At 48.1% G+C, this 20410-nt stretch overlaps 2 protein-coding genes across 3 annotated transcripts in view; both read left to right on the top strand.

The window, feature by feature from the left end:
• Positions 1 to 20410, top strand: part of CBFA2T2 (CBFA2/RUNX1 partner transcriptional co-repressor 2) — a 264258-nt gene that overhangs the window by 68582 nt on the left and 175266 nt on the right. The gene's annotated exons all lie outside the window — the stretch shown is intronic.
• The window catches only part of TOX2 (TOX high mobility group box family member 2), a 153678-nt gene that overhangs the window by 82304 nt on the left and 50964 nt on the right, over positions 1 to 20410 (top strand). For both annotated transcript variants that reach the window (XM_079322014.1, XM_079322013.1), the window contains exon 3: positions 7011 to 7256. In XM_079322014.1, coding sequence (XP_079178140.1) covers positions 7011 to 7256 — 246 coding nt within the window. The remainder of the gene's footprint in view (positions 1 to 7010; positions 7257 to 20410) is intronic.

The following is a 20410-nucleotide window of genomic DNA, read 5'->3' as shown; positions in this document are numbered from 1 at the left end:
TTTGGACTCTTTCTGTGTCTCAAGGTGTTCTGTCAGCCTGGTACTCCCTGCAATTGCTGTGACCAATGGCACATGGGGAATCTTAGAGATTGTAGGGAATAGGGAATGTGCCTGTATGGCACATCCATCCACATTATTCTCTGTCTTCTGACTCCATCTGACACATTGTTCTGCTTTGGAAAAATCCAGATACCCCCAGCTGCTTGTGTGCAGCTCCTTCCCTGCGTGGTGCTGATGGCAGAGTGCTCTCCCTGGGATGCTGCCCTCACCCTGGGATTGGGGTCCTTCTGGGATTGGGCTGGGGGAATTGCCATCACTGCTCCTGGGATGGAGTGAGCACCCCTTAACCTCCATGTGCTCCTTGCAGCACCTCTCAAATATCAATGTTTTCCTCACTTTGCAGACTTGTCAGGCTGGCTGGGGTCTCTTTAGACCCAGCTCATCTCTGAAGTGTCAGGAGGGTCACTGAGCATTTGCATTGGCTTCAGGAAAAGCCCAGTTAGATGAGGGATGGCCCAGAGTGCATGGTGGTTTGTGTTATCTAGATAGACTGCAGCAGCCTCCCTATTTCCTTGTACCTTCCCAAGAACAAATGTTCTCTCTCAGGCTCACATTTACTGTTGAATGTTTCTTGACAGGGCAAATATTTACCTGCAATAATACTACAAATCTTTATCCTTCTCACTGTGAAGAACATTTCTCTGAATCAATGCTTGGCTGCAGCTCCTGGAGCCTCACAGAACATGACTCAGTGGAGAATTGGGGTCACTGGACATTTGCCATGCTCCAAGGAGGAGAATGGTTTCCCAGGTCCCCTGTGATTAATGCCAGCATGCAGGGCAGAGATGGTGCTGCCTGCCTGTGTGGTGTTTTTTAAAGGAGGACAGCACTTTCCTCCCCTTCCAGGAGGGGAAAGGCAGGAGGAAGCTGGAGGCATCAATTATAGAAGTGCTCAGCACTGGTCACTCCCTGCTGAGTCACCTGCACGAGAATCTGTAAAGTCTTTTAGGACATCAGCCATGGCTGAGCCTCCCTGAGAGCTGTGTGGCATTCAGACATCTGGATGTCCCTTGGCCCATCCTCCTCTTTGCTGCAGTGCTGGGAATGCTCCCCCAAGCTCAGAGAGGTTCTTATGGGATGGCTGGTGGGAGTTTGCCAGGGCTTGGCTTTATTTGCAGCCCAGGAGGAGCTGCAGCACAGGAGCAAAAGGTGAAGCAGCAGCAACATAAAGGGTGGTTTTGAGTCCATGGCAGAGGGTCCTGTGCCCATCAGGCCATAACCCAGAGATGTGCTCTGTGTTTGCAGCAGAGGAGCCACCTGCCATCCACTGACAGGTCCCCAAAGCTGCCTCCCACCTGAGAGCCTCTGCTGCAGGTCCTGAGCATCTGGGATGCCTCCTGTCCACCTCTGTCCCTCTCCTGAAAAGCCTCAGGGATACAGCAAGTCTGGGAAATGTGCTGTGGTGGGCAGCAGCATTGGCAGGAGACCACCCAGGGTGTCTGCAAGACCTGCAGGTGCTTTTGGCAGCTCAGCAGTGGGGCCTGGCTGTGCAGGCCAGCCCTGCTCTCACAAGGGCTCCAGGAGTTCTGCCTTTCCTCTTGAATGATTGTGAATAACATGTCCCTACCCCTGTGCTGTGAGCTGGGAGGGAGCAGCCAGTTGCCTGTTCTGACTCCTCTTGGTCCTGAACATGGCCTGGGTGTCACCTTGCAGGAACCAGAGTCTTTCTCCCCATTACAATCTCCCCACATCACCTCCCCTCCAGTCCCCTTTCTGACCCTGAATCTGCAGCTGCATGGAGATGGTGTGGGGACCCCTGCTCAGACTTGTGTTTCAAGATGGAAAGATTGTTTTAAAATGCTATTTGCTGCTGTTGGGGGTTGGTTGTGCCCGCTGCAATCACATCCTTTGCAAGCATGGGGCAGAACCAGGTTTATGAGGTGCTGAGGCTCTGGCACAGGGTGCCCAGAGCAGCTGTGGCTGCCCCTGGAAGTGTCCAAGGTCAGCTTGGATGGGGCTTGGAGCACCCTGGGACAGTGGAAGGTGTCCCTGCCTATAGCAGGAGGTTTGGAGTGAGATGATCCTCAGGTCTCTTCCCAGATTATTTTATGGTTCTGTGATAACCCCAGGGCTGTGCCCAGGGCAGTTGGATCCTGTGCAAGCCCTATAGCTGGTGCACAGGGGTACCTGTAGGGCTGAGGGCACAGGGGGCACTCAGAGGAGGGGCACTGTCCCCTCTCTGCCAGGGCTGGCTCCATCCTGTGTCTCCACCCCACTGCAGGGCTGCCCTGCTCCAAGCAGCACCCAGCATCTGCCCAGCAGCACCAGCCACGAGAGGCTTTGCAAGGAGAGGCTTGTTGTTTCAGCTGATTTCAGTGTTTTAATTTGAAGAGGAATAATGTGTAATCACAACAACTGTCATCTGTTTGACAGTGGAAAATCCTGGATCTTTTTTTGTGCACAGTAAATGGGCAGCCATTCAGCAGCACAGGCTGCTCCACGCTCGGAGTCCTGGTGGGATGAATGGCTTCTGAGCAGCCCGCTAATCTAATTTGTAATGTATCCTTAAAACCTATAATTGGATGTTTAATTTCATTCAAATTAACATAAGAATAGGAAATATAATCTGCCACAGAGCCACATGGTGGTGGAGAGGAGCGTTGGGTGTTACTGCAGCAGGGTTAGGGACAGCTCTGTGCACACACCCTGTGAGAGCCCTCCTTGTGGGGACAGGTGTCACTGAGAACACGCCAACATGCACTGTGTGTGACAATAAATCACCAAATCACCCCTTTTCCCAGCCTTCTGGAGTCTGTGTGCCTCATCTCCCCTCCTTATCTCTCTGACCATCTATTTCAAACACACGTAGAGTGAGGGCAGCTTGCTTTGGGAAGCTGGGTAGTGACAGGGTGTGAAAGCTGGCAGGCACCAGCTCTGATTATGTTGATTGGATATTGTCTAATCTGATTTTGATTGTGTACAGCTTTGATTGTAATTTTGATACGTCTGCAAAATGCTGTAGCTATTCGGAAAGCTTTGTGATTTAAACAGGTTTGTTTTTTTTTTTTCTTCTTTTTTCCCCCCTGGGTTGAATAGAACAGAGGCAGAAACGTGCCTGGGGGTGAGCAGGGTGCTGGGGCTTTGGTACTCTGTACAAAACCACCTCAAAGCCCTTGGGTGAGCTGCTCTGCAGCAACACAGGGGACTCGTAGTTTTGAAGAAAGCTTTAGGAAACTTTGAGTGGGTTTTACATAATTTAGTTAAGTACAGCAAAGCCACTTGCTTATGTACCTGATACCAAAATAAACCAGTTGGAGAAACAAGTTTGCTGTGCGATGATTTATTTAAATCCTTTTCTGTAAAGCATGGAGAGAAATCCTCTTAAATAACTGGGAAAGAATCAGTGTACCTCAAGGAGCATAGCCCAAATGGAAATCTGGCTACAAGATGTATTAAATGGGATCTCTCTGTCTGCCTTGGCTACATCCCCTCAGCCTTCCCCGTGTCATAACAATGAAAGACAGAAGCTGACTGGAAAAGAGCTAGGCTTGAATTTCCCCTGAGCATTAACAATGGGTACAGAACTGTCATGGCCCAGGCTCTCTCTTGTGTTTCTGTCGTGCTCCTGTTTCCCTACAGCCAGTGGGAATCTCAGGCAAACATAAAGGTTTGGGTCAGAAATGCAGAACCTGCTCTAGAATCACAGAATCATCAAATGGGCTGGGTGGGAAGGGACCTTAAAGCTCAATCCTCTACCATGGGCTCTATCCTAGGCTGCTTCAAGCCCTGTCCAACCTGGCCTTGGACACTTCCAGGGATCCAGGGGCCACAGCTGCTCTGGACACCCTGTGCCAGGGCCTCAGCACCCTCACAGGGAAGAATTTCTTCCCCATATTCCATCTAACACTCTTTCCATGTGAAGCCATTGCCTCCCTTCCTGTCTCTCCAGCTCTTGGAGCCCCTTTAGGCACTGGAAGGGCTCTGAACTCTCCCTGGCATCTTTTCAGGCAGGAAACCCCCAGTGCTCAAAGCCTGGCTTCAGAGACGGTTCTGATCCTGGCACACAGAGGGTCCTGAGCCTGGCACACAGGGGGTTCTGAGCCTGGCACACAGAGGGTTCTAATCCTGGCACACAGAGGGTTCTGATCCTGGCACACAGCAGGTTCTAATCCTGGCACACAGAAGGTTCTGATCCTGGAACACAGCAGGTTCTGATCCTGGCACACAGAGGGTTCTGATCCTGGCACACAGGGGGTTCTGATCCTGGCACACAGCAGGTTCTGATCCTGGCACACAGAGGGTTCTGATCCTGGCACACAGCAGGTTCTGATCCTGGCACACAGAGGGTTCTGATCCTGGCACACAGAGGGTTCTGATCCTGGCACACAGCAGGTTCTGATCCTGGCACACAGAGGGTTCTGATCCTGGCACAAAGAGGGTTCAGGGCCTGGCACACAGAGGGTTCTGGGCCTGGCACACAGAGGGTTCTGGGCCTGGCACACAGAGGGTTCTGATCTTGACACACAGAGGGCTCTAATCCTGGCACACAGAGGGTTCTCATCCTGGCATACAGAGGGTTCTAATCCTGGCACACAGAGGGTTCTGATCCTGGCACACAGAGGGTTCTAATCCTGGCACACAGCAGGTTCTGATCCTGGCACACAGAGGGTTCTAATCCTGGCACACAGAGGGTTCTGATCCTGGCACACAGCAGGTTCTGGGCCTGGCACACAGCAGGTTCTGATCCTGGCACACAGAGGGTTCTGAGCCTGGCACACAGAGGGTTCTGATCCTGGCACACAGCAGGTTCTAATCCTGGCACACAGCAGGTTCTGATCCTGGCACACAGAGGGTTCTGATCCTGGCACACAGAGGGTTCTAATCCTGGCACACAGGGGGTTCTCATCCTGGCACACAGAGGGTTCTAATCCTGGCACACAGAGGGTTCTGATCCTGGCACACAGAGGGTTCTGATCCTGGCACACAGCAGGTTCTGATCCTGGCACACAGAGGGTTCAGGGCCTGGCACACAGAGGGTTCTGATCCTGGCACACAGAGGGTTCTGGACCTGGCACACAGAGGGTTCTGATCCTGGCACACAGAGGGTTCTGGGCCTGGCACACAGCGGGTTCTGATCCTGGCACACAGAGGGTTCTGATCCTGGCACACAGAGGGTTCTGATCCTGGCACACAGAGGGTTCTGGGCCTGGCACACAGAGGGTTCTGGGCTGCTGGGGCACAGGGCTGGCTCCTCTCCAGTGTTTCCTCCACCAGAATCCCCATGTTCTTCTCTCACTGTTCTCAACATTTACCCCTCCTCCTCTGCTGTATCTCTTTGGCCCAGGAGTGAGTCTCCTTGAGCTTGGACTTGTTGGACCTCACTAAGTTCCTGTGTCCACACAGGAGGGAAGGTGGAAGGGGAAGGATTCAGCTTAGCAGAGGATGAGTCTTGTCCAGCCCCAGCTGTGGGGTGAGGCAGGAGTGACCCCTGCTCTGACACCTCTCAGAGCCATGGTTCACCCTGGCAGTGCCTTTTCCCCAATCCACAGAGCCCTCCTTGCTCCCTGCTGCCTCTCCCACTGACTTCTGTACTCCAGTTAAACACAGGCTTTATTTTATTTATTTTATTTTATTTTAATTTATTAAGGACTTTCTCCCCACAGTCTGCAGTGATGAAGAGCATGAACCCAGGGGTGAGCTCTGGGACAATGAATTGTTAAAACCTACAGTGCTTAACTGGTTTTTTAACATCTGAGGTTTTGCTCTTAAATCAAGTATTAAGTCCAAATCCAACCATGAAACTAGGTGATCTGGGAAATTTAGCTTTAGCATGTGTGTAATACTATAGCTAATCAGAATTTCATATGCTATAATAATATGTGAAACAGTAGATGTTTAGAATAAGCCTCCTCTGCCAGAGACTCATTATATTCTGCATTGGTAATTAATAATTTTGGATAGATTCACACGTTATGAAGAAAAAACGGTTTTGTCTGAAGTGAAAATGATTGCACAGGTGCAATAAGCTAATTTTATATAAATGGGAATGCTTAGAAGTAAACAAGCCATGAGAAAGCATGGGGAGCACACAGAGTTCCAACATCTCTGCATGTTTGTGTCACCTCGAAGGAGTGTTAGTGGGGAGGTGAGGGAATGCTTTTCCAGATTAAATTTGGGAGAGGATATTAGGAAGGACAAATCTCCATGTGTGGTGAAGTCATGCAGGCTTTCTTTAAAAGGTTTTTTAAAAGTGATGGCTGTGTTTCCAAAGCCTCTCCATGGTTGTAGCTTCTGTGCTGGAGTTTTTGAGGATTCTGAGGGAGTGAGTATGAGAGAGAATGGCTTTAACCTGACAGAGGGCAAGGTTAGATTAAATATTAGGGGAAAATGCTTTACTGGTGAGGCTGTGGCACAGGGTGTCTAGAGCAGCTGTGGCTGCCCCTGGAAGTGTCCAAGGCCATGCTGGACAGGGCTTGGAGCAACCTGGGACAGTGAAGGTGTCCCTGCCCATGGCAGGGGGTGGGAGGAGCTGAGCTTTAAGGTCCCTTGTAACCCAAACTGTTCCATAATTCTGTGAATTTTGATCCCAAATAATTGTCATTTCTACAGCTCTAATTCTCACAAAAACCCCAGCTGTAGGTTAAGAGCTGAGATGGGTGCTCAGATAGAGACTTTGACCTAGGAGGGCAGCAGCTGGTCAGGAAGCAGCTGTGCCCTTCCATGGCTGTGGTCCAGGTGTGGAAGTTTCTGCTGAGGTTTTTGGGACTCAAAGATGAGCAGGATGTGAGGGAGAGGGGAGCAAGAGGACGCCTCAGGAGTCTCCATGGTGTGTTCCTGATGGATGGTGCAGTGCTGCCTCGTTACAACTTGGTGTGCAGGACTGGAGGTGCCTTTTTGATTCCAGCAAACCCATTTCCACCGAAATCTGTATTCCTTAGAGAAATAACCCTTTCTCTTTGCTGCAGCAGCAAAGCAGTGACACGCTGCAAAATGTCTCTTTGGTGTTTCAGACGTACAGCAGTCAGAATGAGAACAACGAGGACTACGAGATCCCTCCCATAACTCCTCCCAACCTCCCCGACCCGTCCCTCCTGCACCTGGTGGACCACGAAGCTGGATACCACTCACTGTGCCACAGCCTCCCTCCAAACAGCCTGATCCCAGCCTACCCCTACCAGAACATGGACCTGCCAGCCATCATGGTCTCCAACATGTTGAGTCAGGATGGGCACCTCCTCTCCAGCCAGCTCCCCACGGTCAGTGCTCGCCCCTCTCTCTTTCTTTCATCCAAACCACTCTGTGTTCCAGTCAGGAGGGTGTTTGCCATGAGGGTTGGGATCAGCTGGGGTGTGTTGGCAGGGTGCAGTCACCATGCTCATGGCAGCAGTTTCATGCTTAGTTTGGTGTCCTCCTGAACCTCATCAACCACTCAGGATCAGGGCAAAGGGCTTTTCCCCCCTGTATGGAACATCTTCCTGTTGCCTGTTTCCCAACCTGGAAATGAAGCCCGAGATCATTTTAGTAAGGAGGTAATATAAAAAGGAATCTTTATTTGCAGGCCTTTAGGAGCAGTTATGGAAAGATGCTCACAAAAGCCACCCCCCCAAGGATAAGTATATTTTTATAGGTTTTAGGAAATTAATATAAGTAATAAAGAGCACCAATTAGGAGGACAAGTGGTGATGCAATTTCCCCCTAGGTCAAGCCCCTTCTCTGTAGCACTCCATCAGCACTAGTTGTATTTTATCCATGAAATGGATCTTCAAGAGTTGTTCATAGCCTTGGCTCCCAGAAATAAGCAAGGTAGCACAGGGGTCTTCTACCCCTCTGGGCGTGGAGCTCTGGAATTGTTTTGTCTTTCTGTTTAGGGAAAGACTGTGGAAAAGTACTGGGAAAATTAGTCACTAATACAATAGGTGACAGAGTTACAAATATATGTGTGAAGATATAGAGAACATATAAAAGAACTGTTGCCTGGAAAGGCTGACCTGGAACAGAGACTACTCAAGGCAAAAGGAATAAAATAGGAATTTATTAAAAGGATTCGCCTTGGGCAGTGCAAGAGCCCGCCTGGGGCTACACCCAAGTTGAATCCAAGATGGATTCTGGTCACAAGTTTTTGCACTTTTATAAGTTTTGGTTCATCTCCATATTGGGGTCAATTATCCAACCACAGCCCCAGGCTAGGAAGTCTCAGCCCCCTGGCTTGGCCCCTTGCCTTCACTGTGGTTTCTGCTTTTTTGGTACCAGTTGTCTTTGACTCTCCAGCTAGAAAGGAATTGTTTTATTCAACTACCCTGTGAAGAAAATTCACTAGCACCTGATATGAAGTTTCAGAGTTACACACTAAGCAGCAGAGATTCTGCAAAATATAAAAGCTAAAACACAAGGCATCAGAACAAAAGGCAAAACCAAAGCAGCATCACTCCCAGAACCAAGCAAAGGGCACGTGCCCCATCCCCATGGCAAGGTGACCAGCCAAAGCCCAGCCCTGTGTCCTTTCTCTTGCTCCTGTCACCCCTGTCCCACTGCCAGGGTGGCCCTGCTGGCAGCAGCAGGAGGAGCATGGCTGCTCCCTGAAGGGAAAGCTCTCCTATGGATTTCAGGGGGAACAGGATCCCTGCCTGCACTCACAAACTCCATGTGGGAAGGGGATACCTTGCAAAGTTTCAAATGACTCGTGCAGGGATAAACAAGGCAGGGATAATGAAGTAAAGTGAAGCTCTGGGAAGAAACTCCAGGGCTAATTAGAGCTTATGATGCTTCTGCATCAGCAGCAGTGAGGAAAGGTTGTGACTTGATTTTGACAGTGATATTGAATTAATACTGCTGCTGTTTGGTACCATTTTCCTCTTTAGCAGCTTTAGCCCTGCGGTTGGGTTTTGATGATGTTTCTCTCTAAGATCATTGATTTTGAATGGCATTGATATCAAACAGAGTTAATTTTACTTAAAGAACATGGCTGGGAGCCTGGCCCTGCCTAGCTGGGGAAGGCTTGGTGTTGATTGCTTCAATAGATAAGGGCCTGAAAGGTAGTGATATTTAAATATTTAAATGGGATATTATCTCCTAGTCTAGGAAAATCCCAAGGCTTTCTGAAGTGCTGATGAGTATCCGAGTTTCATTGTTAGTGTGTTTAAGAGAAATATCATGTTCTGCCCATCAATATTGAACAGAGGCATATTTCTATGGAATTAAATATTACTTAGGGCTCTGTGTTACCTTTTAGGTTCTTAGGTGATTAAAACATTCATTTCTGAGACAGAAAGAGTCAATTTCAGATGAAATATTTTTTCCCTGGTTTAATTTAAAGCACAGCCCCTTTGCCTGACCCCTATTTTCATAACACGATAATTTTATCCTGTGTTGATTGTCTCATTTTTGAGAGGTGATATTGCACTTATAAATCACTTTCTAAAATACCTAAAGAAAAAAAGAAGAGGGGGATTTATTAAGCAGCTTCTCTGAGTCTGAAATAATTTATTTTGGAGTAGTCCTTGGGAAATGTTCTCTTTCTTACTTTATGGTACTGTTTTACAAATGCAGCATGGTGATGATAAATCAGGGCAGATCCAGAGAAGATAAGAGGGGGACTTAGTGGGCTGTAAATGTAGAATAGAGAGATTAAGATTTGTCTGCCCCTTACCATGAAAATAAAAGAAGTCCAGTGAGCCCTGAATTTCCCAGTTGGGAGTGAACTGGACCTGTTCAGTTTTGGAAACCCTTGGAGCTGTGATCCAAGCAGCAAATGGATCAAGGGAGGGAGATGTGCTGCAGTTTTGGATCAGAATTAAATCCTGCCTTACCCTCCCATCACAGCCTTTTTTCCACTGGTGGGTAACACCTTCTGTCCCTTTTGGTGGGGAATCAGGTGTCCCTTTCCTACAGCAGCCCACGATGGCAGTGCTGGTCCCAGAGCACACCTACAGCTCCTGTGAGAGCTGAGGGGAGCAGCACAGGCACATCAGGCACAGAATCCTGGAGAGAAAGAACATTTTAAACTCATCTGGTTAATACCTAATAGCACCTTCCAGTGCCTACAGGGGCTCCAGGAGAGCTGGAGAGTGACTGAGGACAAGGGATGGAGGAACAGCACACAGGGGATGGTACAGGACATGGGGATTCCCAGAGGGCAGGGGTGGGTGGGATATTGGGGAGGAATTCTTCCCTGTGCAAGTGCTGGCACAGGGTGCCCAGAGCAGCTGTGGCTGCCCCTGGATCCTTGGCAGTGCCCAAGGCCAGGCTGGACACTGGGGCTTGGAGCAGCCTGGGACAGTGGAAGGTGTCCCTGCACATGGCACAGGGTGGAAAGAGATGATCTTTAAGGTCCCTCCCAACCCAAACCATTCTGGGGCTTGTTTGCCAACACTTCCAGAAAGACAGGGGTTATTTCACCCAGGCAGTGATGGGAGGCCAGTCTGGGAGTGAGCCTTGCCTGCACAGAGCTCAGAGGAGCTGGCTCAGTGTGCAGAGGTTTGGGGTTTATTCCAGGACCAGCAAATGCTGGAGCTGGAGCCTCTCTCCTCCCTGCTGCTCTTTGCTGTAGCTCACTCAGGTTTTTGAATACACAGCTGTGTCCTACCTTGTTGCCATGCTTGTGTGTTTGAATACAATGAAAAACAACAAGCAGCTCATGGTAAAATGTTTAGACATTGGTCAGACTTCTGCTCTAAAAATGTAACTTAAGCCTTAGGATTTTTAAAGAAAGAAAAAAAGAAAGAACAAATCTCTAACTGCTGATAAGATATGAGCCAGGACTCACTGAGAGCCATAGGATTGGTATTTTGTCCTGAGAGCTCAGAAGTGAATAAAGAAAATGCAGCTGCAAATTGCAGCTGTATCTCTTTACTGGGATGTCCTGACATTATCCTCAGATTGGATTAAACCTCCCAGTGCCTCTCAAGGGATACCCTACTGCTCCCATTGTGCAGGTGATCCACTCAGGCAGTTTCATCAGCACAGAAATTCCCGTGGCAAGGTGGAGCTGGGGAGTGAAGGTGGATTTGCTGTGTGCCAGCCCCTGCTCCTGATTCCAGCTCACCCATGGGCTGTCAGATGGAGATCCTTGTTTGAGCAAAGCACCTGTGCCCCGATGGGGAAATCCCAAATCCTGCATCACTTCTGTTTCCTCATCCTTCCAGCAGCCTCACCCAGAGCACCCTCCACACCAACACTCTCACACTTGGATCTGCCCATGGAGCAGCTCCACATCTCCATGGCATGGATCTTCACTGCTGTTTCTGTCACTCCATTTCCCCTCTTTCCCCCCACCCATGAGTTTTTAGAAGTTCAGGGAGTTGTCAATCCCTGAATGGGGTCAGGGGAGCAGGGATGGATGGACAGGAGTGGGCAAAGAGATGGCACAGGATCTCAGGATGTGATGTGTGAAGAACTGCTGGAGGGGTGTGGGAGGGCTGGGGAGGAGACAGAGCTGTCTTGTTTGGGGAAGCTTTGTTATTTCTTGTGTTGATGACAAGAAACAAACAGAAAATTCTTACTGCAGTGGATTTTTCTTTTCCAGTGATCTCTCTTTTCTTATGGGAAAAAAAGGAAGGGAAGAGAAGGGAAAGAGGAGGAATGGCAGGAGGGAAAGAAAATAGGAGAGTTGTGACTGTCATTGAGAAATGGGAGTAATTAGGGAAAAATAATCAAAGAGGAAAAAAACCCATGTTTTCCTTGGGAAGAGAATAATTTTGCTCACTGTGAACATCCCAGCAGCAAGTTAGCATCCCAGGGATCCACGGGGAGTCCTGCTGGGCTGGGATCACACTGGGGCTGGGATTTGGGGTGTGGGGAAAGCAGGGGAGGGGGCAGAGATGTTCTGTGGATCAGTGGGGAGTGGGGGGGGGGGGCTGTTGGGTTAAGAAGCTGCTGGGAATAAATGAGATTTCAGAGTGGATCTGGCAGAACATTTTTGACAGAAACAGAGGACAATCAAGGTCAGAGCCCAGGAATCTCCAACGCAGCACAAACATATTTCCATTAATATTGGAGAGCTGCCAAGAGGGCTGGGGGTGCCTCTGCTTAGCAGGTGGGACAGCACTGCCCAAAGCCCCCAGCACTGCTCCAGGACCCCAAAACTGTGCGACAGCACTGCCCAGGGCCCCAGCACTGCTCCAGGACCCCAAAACTGTGGGACAGCACTGCCCAGAGCCCTCCAGCCCACTGGGGTGACCTTTTTATGCTCACAGCAAGCTGGTGCAAGGTGCAAGGCTTCAGCCACAGCCTGAAAGGTTTCATTTCAGTTTGTTGAGTGGAACAGAATTATTTGAAAAATATTTAAAAGCCTCCAAGGCAAAAAGAACATCTATGGTGTAAAATGTCACATTTCTAGTGAGCTGTTTAGGTAGAGGTGAGAGAGTAAAATGGTAAAATGAGGGTGAATTGTAGCAGAAAGGTGAGTGCCACTGTGAAATTCCAGAATTTTGCAGTTAACTTTGAATAGCTGCTTCCAACACAACTTGGGTGTGGAACAGAGAGGAGAGCAGTGAAACAAACCAGCAGCAGCCCTGTGTCCCACGTGAGAAATGGAAAAGCAGCCCTTTCCTAGAGCTGGGATGTGCATGCCTGGGATGCTGCAGGGCTCCAAGGACAAGCTTGGTGCTCACCAAGCTGGAGTAAGGTTTTCCTACAGGAGGATTGCAAGGCCAGAACCCAGATGGCTCCAGACCCCATCCAACCCAGCCTGGGACACTCCTGGGCAACCTGTGTCAATTTTTACTATTCTCGTTATAAAAAACTCCTTATGTCAATTAAATATTGTCACAAAGCCCAAGTAAGCTGTGCCAGTCTTTCCTGCAGGCTGCTGGAAATCCATGATCCCAGCAGGCAGAGTAGTTTACATGCTGTGGGCAAATACTTCCAATGAATCAATATTTCAATAATTTTGAGTCACTGCCTGCAGTTTGTTTGCTTTGGGCAAATACTTTCAATGAATCAATATTTCAATAATTTTGAGTCACTGCCTGCTAAAAGAAGTTATTTAAAATAATCCATATCCCAGTGCAGTGTATCCCAGGCAGCATTGCCCTTCAAAGCAAGTTCATGCTCTTCAGAAGAGCCTTTCTAAATAAACCAACAAGAGCATTGTTTGGGTCACCAGCAGCAAAAACTTCCCTGAGTTCTCCTTGTTTCAAAATTGCAAGTTTTCACTGGCAGTTCTGTGTTGTCAGCTTTAAGGTTTTGACTAATTTGGCTTTCTGCTTATTAATGGTTCAGTATTTAAAAACTGAACTCCCAAACATGAGGTGGAAAATAATAATAACACAACCCTACATGAAGGGTTCTTTGTATTAAGCAGAGCCCTGTTTGCAATTCCCTGCTAGTGTTTGTCTCAGAGGCAATAAATGAAAGAAATATGTCTTTTTAAATTTTATAAAACTCAGAAAAATGGTTTTAAACAGCTTTTCTTCACCTCCTATAATTATTTATTTTCAAACAGTCCTTCAGGGTAATGTTCCGTTTTCTTATTTCACACTCCTTTTTCTCATAAATGAACCATCACTTCAATAAATCATTATGAAAACAGAGACTAACACAAACCCTGAAAGGTTGAAAGATTTATGTAACACATTTATGTTTTCCATTTTCTCATTCTGGTACTCCACTGCTAAAGCTAAGCTAATAAAAGCTGCTATTAATATTTCTTGTTGCCTGGCAACCACAGAGAGGGAGTAATAGCTTTAGCTAGAAAAATAGATGACCGATAAGGAAAAATTCAATTCTTTTATTATCTCAAGGGAAAATGGGCTTTTACTGGAACATTATGATGTACGAGTGTGAAGTTGAATACAAAGGATATTTTTTCAGTTGTTTTTCTATTTTTAATGAACATTATTTTACCTTCACAAACTCGTTTAAGGCATTTGCCCCACCTACTTGTGAGCTTAATTTAGCAACACCCACACATGCTTATGGCTCTAAGTATCTGTTGGCATTTTCACTGGAATCCCCTTCCCTCCAGCTTGGCCATAAAATTTCACTCCAGGTCGGAACCTGGCAGACAAGATCCCCAATCAAGGAGTAAATTGTTCTTGTGTGTGTTCAGGACTTGGTTTCTCAGAGGAAGGGGCTTGTGAGGAAAGGTGTTTGCTGAAGTTTTAGGTGTTGTGGCTGGGCTGTCTGTGCTCAGGGAGGGCAGATGGTGCTGGGGGTGCAAGTGCAGAGCTGCTGCCTGTGGGCAGAACGTGCAAGGATCCCTCTGGGAATAGCAAAGATGGGGATGAACAGGTCAAAACCAGCCCTGGGAGATGGACTTGGGAGTGCTGGTGGGTGAGAGTTGGACATGTGAGTGTGCTCAGAGATGCCCCAAGCCCTGGGCTGAGCCCCCAGTGTGGGCAGCAGGGAACAGAGGGGGAGATTCTGCCCCTCTCAGGTGAGACCTCACCTGCAGAGCTGCCCCAGCCCTGGGGCCAGCACAAGGAGGAACTGGAGCTGCTGGAGTGAGTCCAAAGGAGGCCACAGAGATGCTCCAAGTGCTGGAGCCTCTCTGCTCTGAGCCAGGCTGGGAGAGCTGGGGGTGCTCACCTGGAGAAGAGAAGGCTCCAGGGAAACCTCAGAGCCCCTTCCAGGGCCTAAAGGGGACAATAAAAATATGGGGATAGACTTTTTGTCAGGGCTTGTAGCAATAAGACAGGTGGGTGGGAAAGATTTCAAACTGAGAGTTGGTTTAAATTAGACATAATGAAGAAGTTTTTTACAGTGAGACTGCTGAGGCACAAGTTCCCAGAGCAGCTGTGGCTGCCCCTGGATCCCTGGAAGTGTTCAAAACCCCAGCTGGACAGAGGTTGGAGCAGCCTGGAACAGTGGAAGATGTGGAGCACAGGGAGTTGGTCTATTCCAACCCAAACAATTCTACAATTCTTTGAATACAGGTGCTGTTCTGTGGGAGAGTCCTCTCTCAATTTTCCAGTCACCCTGGACTCCAGCAGAAGCTCCCTGTGGAGCAGCAGCCCCTCTTTGCCCATGGCTGAGGCAGCTTCTGCATGGTGCCTTGCCACATGCTGCTGTGAGAGAATTGGGGTGATGTGGGTCCCCTCTCTGCGTCCTCAGAGAACAGCAGAGCTTGTGAGGACTGAGCTTGTGAGCAATGAACCTGAGGAGCACGGACAGTTGTGTGGTTGGTCTTTAGGTTCAGCCATGGGTATCCCATTTCTGAGATATGAGTAACTAGGGTGTCATGATAACACTTTTCACACAAGGGAACTGTTGTGACAGCTGAGAAGCAAAGCAGGTGTGGGCTTTGCTTGGTAATGAAAGAATTTTTCCCCAAACAAGGGAAAGGAAGAAGACAAGGTGTCACTTGAACAGGCAGAGGGTGACTGCCACCTGCCAGGGTGGGAATATCACACGGGAATCTGCCTTTATTCCTGGAAACCCATCAGAGCCACCTCCCTGCAGGAGAACTTCTCCTCAGCAGGAGATCCCTTCCAACCCAAGCCATTCCAGGAGTCTATGTGCCAGAGCAGGGGGATGCAGGAGAGCATTAAGATGTGCTCTTACCCACAGCACCTCATCCTGCCTGCACAAAGGTCCTTGCTCAGTCAGACACTGTGTGTGTGTAAGTCTGGCTTCAGAATTGTCTCTGCTGCCTGTGCCTCTTCTGGTTTTAGGCTGCAAACTGGGTCCTTATCTCCCCATACTCATCTCTTGGCCAGAAGGCAGCAGGGCCCATCCCAAGGTGTACCTGCTGCTCTCAATGAACCAGCATCTCTTCTTCACTGTTTGCATTCCCCCTTTTATTTATTCCATGATAATTCATCCTCCTAAATTTTCTTTTGCTCTCCTTGAGTTGGTCACTGTGTCTCTCTGATAAGGTGTGCCCTTGGGACAGTCCCAGTGAGAAAGTCTCCTTATCAACTATACAATTCTCCAAAGGGGAGCTGTTGCATTTTAGGCTATAGTAGAACAGCGAAAAGGATAATGCAACATAGTTCCTCCTGCAATGGAGAAGCAAAGAGAGAGTTTTATTTAAAGAAAAACTACACTTATATAGGGTAGTACATCAAAAACAGGATAGAAAAGACTCATTGGTCCAAGAAGGCAACACCTCTTTGAAAGCATGCTTTGTGCAAAACATCACGAGACACTCACATGGCTCTCACACACCCTGCAGGTGCATAATCATTGTTATAATTTCTTGTCCTTGAGCAGCCTGAGAAACTCAAGGCCTCAAGGTTGCTTTTTCCCTGGTTCCCAGCAGCATCCAACAACAGGGAGACAGATTCCAAGTGGGACAGTCCCTCTTGCTCCTTCTGTGGCACACTTTGCTTTGCTTTTACAGCACTTTCACTAGCACAAACCACACTTAAACCTGCACTTAGGCAAACTCGTGTGGAGCTGGAATGAGCACGGTTTGCTAAGGCCGGGGAGGAGGAGGAGGAGACTTGCTCTGAGCAGCGTGTGTGTAATTAAAATATCAATTACACAGTGCTGACAGCACGCCAAGGAACTGCCTCTCGTGTGTGCACTAAACTTAATCACTCCAAAGGCTCCTCACAAGACCTGGCGCAGTCGTGGTGCCAAACACAACCCGAACCCGGCGCTTGTAAAGCACAGCTGAGATATTACTGTGTGTAATGGTGCTGTGCTCCAGAGCTGGTATCATGTTCTGGAAATTATCTTTTAATGTACAATTTGTATTGCTGAGAAATGTCACTTACTTCGCAGAACGTCTCGCCAGCATAAAACCCAAGATTTATTCCTGTCATTTTTTTGTCTCCTCTGCCATGTTGATAATAAGAAGTCTGCTTTATGTGCGTAATGCCTGTGTCAGTTTTGAAATTTGGGGTTTCATGAAAGACAGTGGTATAAATAAAACATGATATAAATTAAAAACATAGTGGAAAATAAAATCTCTGAATTACAGGAGTAGATGAGATGAAAGCAGCATGAAGGAGATTCTCAGAACAATATCAAATAACTCCAGTTAATATGTTCAAGGAGTGGGATGGATTTGTTTTCAAGACCTGATTCTGATCTCAGATGTGTTAGTCTCTAGTGCACAGACATGCAGGTGGATGCCTGTTCTTAGCCTAGTTTTAACCCTTTAGGTTTCAGCTGTGTTCACCTTTGGGGTGATTTTTTTTCTCCTTCTTAGCAAAAAATCCCATTTCAGCAATTTTTATGTGTGAGGTTAAAAACTCATTTTGCCCCCCTAAAAAATCCTGCCAATGAGAACATTCAAGACGCTTTGTAAAATTAACTAGAGATTTGGAAGACTGTTTCTCTTGAGTCTGGGATGTGGCATTGGGGAAAGCCCAAAGCATGGGCAATTACCTATTTCCTGGTAGAGGATTTGTCAACTCAGCCCCAGGAGCTGGGGTTGGTGCCTAGATGGGCTTTTCCTCAGCTGCTTGGGCTCTGGTGTACTGTGGAACCACCTCTGCCATCTTCTTCCTCCCTATCATAATTTGTAAAAACACAGGAAATTATGTCAAAGTAGGCATGAGGAAAGATAGAAAAATTGAATAGATCTATAATGGTCAGAAAGTGTTGGGGTTACCCTTGTTCCTGCTGACTAATCTGGGGCATTATGAAATGTCTTTCCTTTAGTTGCAGCACGAGATAAATTATGCCAGATCGTCTCTGCTTAAAAATTGGTTGTCTTTGATGCAACAGTTTTAGGTGTGTTTGAACCTCAGAGATCCTAATCCTTTTGGAAACAGCAGGTAAAGTGACCAATGATGTGTTTCCAGGGTGTCTCTGCTTACTAGGCCATGGGTTTCAGCAGCAGCCAGAGCTGTGTGTGTGTGCCAGAGCTGCAGGCAGGATCTTTCTCCTTCCTTGAAGTGTTGGACAGGGTTTGGGGCAACCTGGTCTGGTTGAAAGTGTCCCTTCCCATGTCAGGAGGATGCAACTGGATGAGCTTTAAGGTCCTTTCCAACCCAAACCATTCTGTGATTCCTTTGCCTCTTGCTGAATGTACTCAATGCTCTCTCAGCTGATTAACCAGAAGCTGCTTCACCCTCCCCAAAATGCTGCCTTTGTGCCTTGTTTTGTGAATGTGACCCAGTGGTGCAGGTCATCTGAGGACTTGTTTTTGTTTGGGTCACACACAGAAAAGCAGGCATTTCCAGGCAGCAATAATCCTCAAGGCACGTGTCCCTGCACTTTCTCCTGCCTCCCATGGCTGCTCCCTGACCGTGCCAGCAAAGCTGAGCTGTCATTGCCACCTCTGAACTGACAGCAGGGGTTAATGGGAGGAAGGTGGTTTTGCTGAGGGGATGGAGCTCCCTGCATCCTCCTGGAGCATGCACATCTGCCCACCTTCTTTGCTGTTCCTTCTGCCCCAGGCTTCTCCCCTCTTCTCTCATTACTATAGGAATAATGAGATGTGGTGGCTGTGGACCTCTGCCAATGCAATGAGCCTCCAAAAGACAAGTGAAGGGTTTTAATTTTCATTATAACCTCTGTGTGTTCATGTTCCCATGTGTGTTCACACCCCACATCATAATGCCACATAAAGTCTCCTTTGAAGTGCATCAGGCAGCTGTAAATAAAACAGATTTTTGCCACTTTTTAACCAGCATCACCTCTGATACAAGAAAAACCAAAATAGCGTGTCTGGTGACTCTTTGCCATCCATCTTGTGCATTTTGATCAATGTTGCAGCCCATCTTTCATTGCCCTCATCCCTTAAATCAATCATATTTATCTCGTAGCTGTCACTGGGCTCCCCTTTGCATGTTACCAGCGTGCATTAACCTGCTCCAGCAATCACTCACTGCCCAGACACCGAGGGGCTGTGCAACTTTGAGGTTCATTCCCAGTCACACACCTGCTTTGTTTTCCATTGCTTTTCCAGAAGTTTCAGCCTCAAATGGCCTTGCAATGACTGGTGTTGGTTCCATTCCTGTCCCGTCCAGGCAGGAGAGCACAAAAGGATGGAAATTTCCATGGCTTTTGTTTCAGCTGTAGAAGTTATGATGACTGTTCAGTGCTGTAGGTGTGTGCACGTTGAGTGAGTCTCTTTGTATTATTTCAATGGGAGCCGTTTTTAGAGGCAAATAACAGAAAGTGCTTACAATAAAAATAATGGGCTGTAACAGGCTTTGTTATGCAATGAGGAGATCAAAGAGCCACATCAGCCACTCGGCTGAGCGCTGGAGTGACAGGAGGAATGGTCCCTAATTGGTAGGTAAGATTTCCTCAGCTGGTAAATAGAAATGGTAATCCCAGCCCTTTCAGAGGAGTTTTCCCCTGCCAGTGGCCTCAGTGGGGTTTGCTATGAGTGTGAGTGATGGTGCAGAGCAAGGGAGAGCACAAACAGCAACCTTGAGGCTGATTTCCCTTTCTTCCACAATCTCTACCTGCCTTTTGGGTGTGAATCTGGGAAGGTCCAGCTGCCAAATTCAGACCCCCACCCCAGAAGAATGAAAGCTCTGAATGGCAAGCATACCCTGGGAAAAGCTCTGGCAGCCCCTGCTTCTGAGTGGTACAGGCTGAACCACTTCACATCCCTGTAGCCCTGAGAAATCAAAGTTATCATTTAAATGAAGAGTGCTACTTGAGTCCTGCCTCTGTGAAGAGGTGTGGGATGCAATGTCAAGAGAAATTATAATGATTGCTACAGATGCAGCTTGTCAAAGAAAGAGAAAAATCTTTCTGCATCTGATGCGTGGCAGTGAGCCAGCTGGTAATGTTATATGTCCGAGTGTTCCACTTGGGCTCTGCTGGCTGGAGAGCATTCCTTAGTGCTCTGCCTGCCTGTTCCATTTGTCTCCCAGCTCTGCAGAATCCCATTCTGTTTACACCGTGGAGATTGTGTGCTGAGGGCAGGTATTGCTGCAATCCCTCACAATTCCTGTGGGAATTGCCGCCCGTGTATTTCTCACTTATCCTGCTGCCCTGGGCATCCCTCACCAGGAATCCAGGTGTCCTGGAACCTGCAGCAGGTAGCTCTGGGTTCCCAGAGTGATGTTGGAGGGACTGGGATCTGCTCCCTTTTCCCAGGGCTGGCCCCAGTGTCCTTTAGTCCAAAGCCTGGGTAAGTTTGGAGTTCAGAAGTCCAAAGGTGGGCATGTAGTGGCCAACATGGGCAGTCCTGTCCCACCAGGACTGGGTTGGACATGGTTCCCCCATGGGTACCTGTCTGGTCCCTGTGGAAATGGGCAGCAGGGCAAGTGGAGCTGGTGGAAGTGGCCAGCTGGGAGGAACATTCCTTCTCCTTGTGTTCCACCTGAGGCAGAGGTGGATGATATCAGGGCAATTTGAGTTGCTGCCACAGAAAAAGGACTAGCAAAGTGTCCGAGATTGCTGCCATGAGCCAGGACATTTTTTATAGAGAGATTTTTTTTTTGCCAATCTCTTCCATTCTTGATGTTATTTGCAAACACTAGAATAAGCAGTGATTAAAGACTCATGCACTTCCTGATTTTTGGGGATCTCTCAAGGTTTTGTCATTACCCTG

The sequence above is a fragment of the Erithacus rubecula genome, assembly GCF_903797595.1.
Source record: "Erithacus rubecula genome assembly, chromosome: 18".
NCBI classification, from domain to species: domain Eukaryota; kingdom Metazoa; phylum Chordata; class Aves; order Passeriformes; family Muscicapidae; genus Erithacus; species Erithacus rubecula.
The sequence above is the reverse complement of the archived record's forward strand: the minus strand, read 5'-3'. Positions and strand labels throughout refer to the sequence as shown.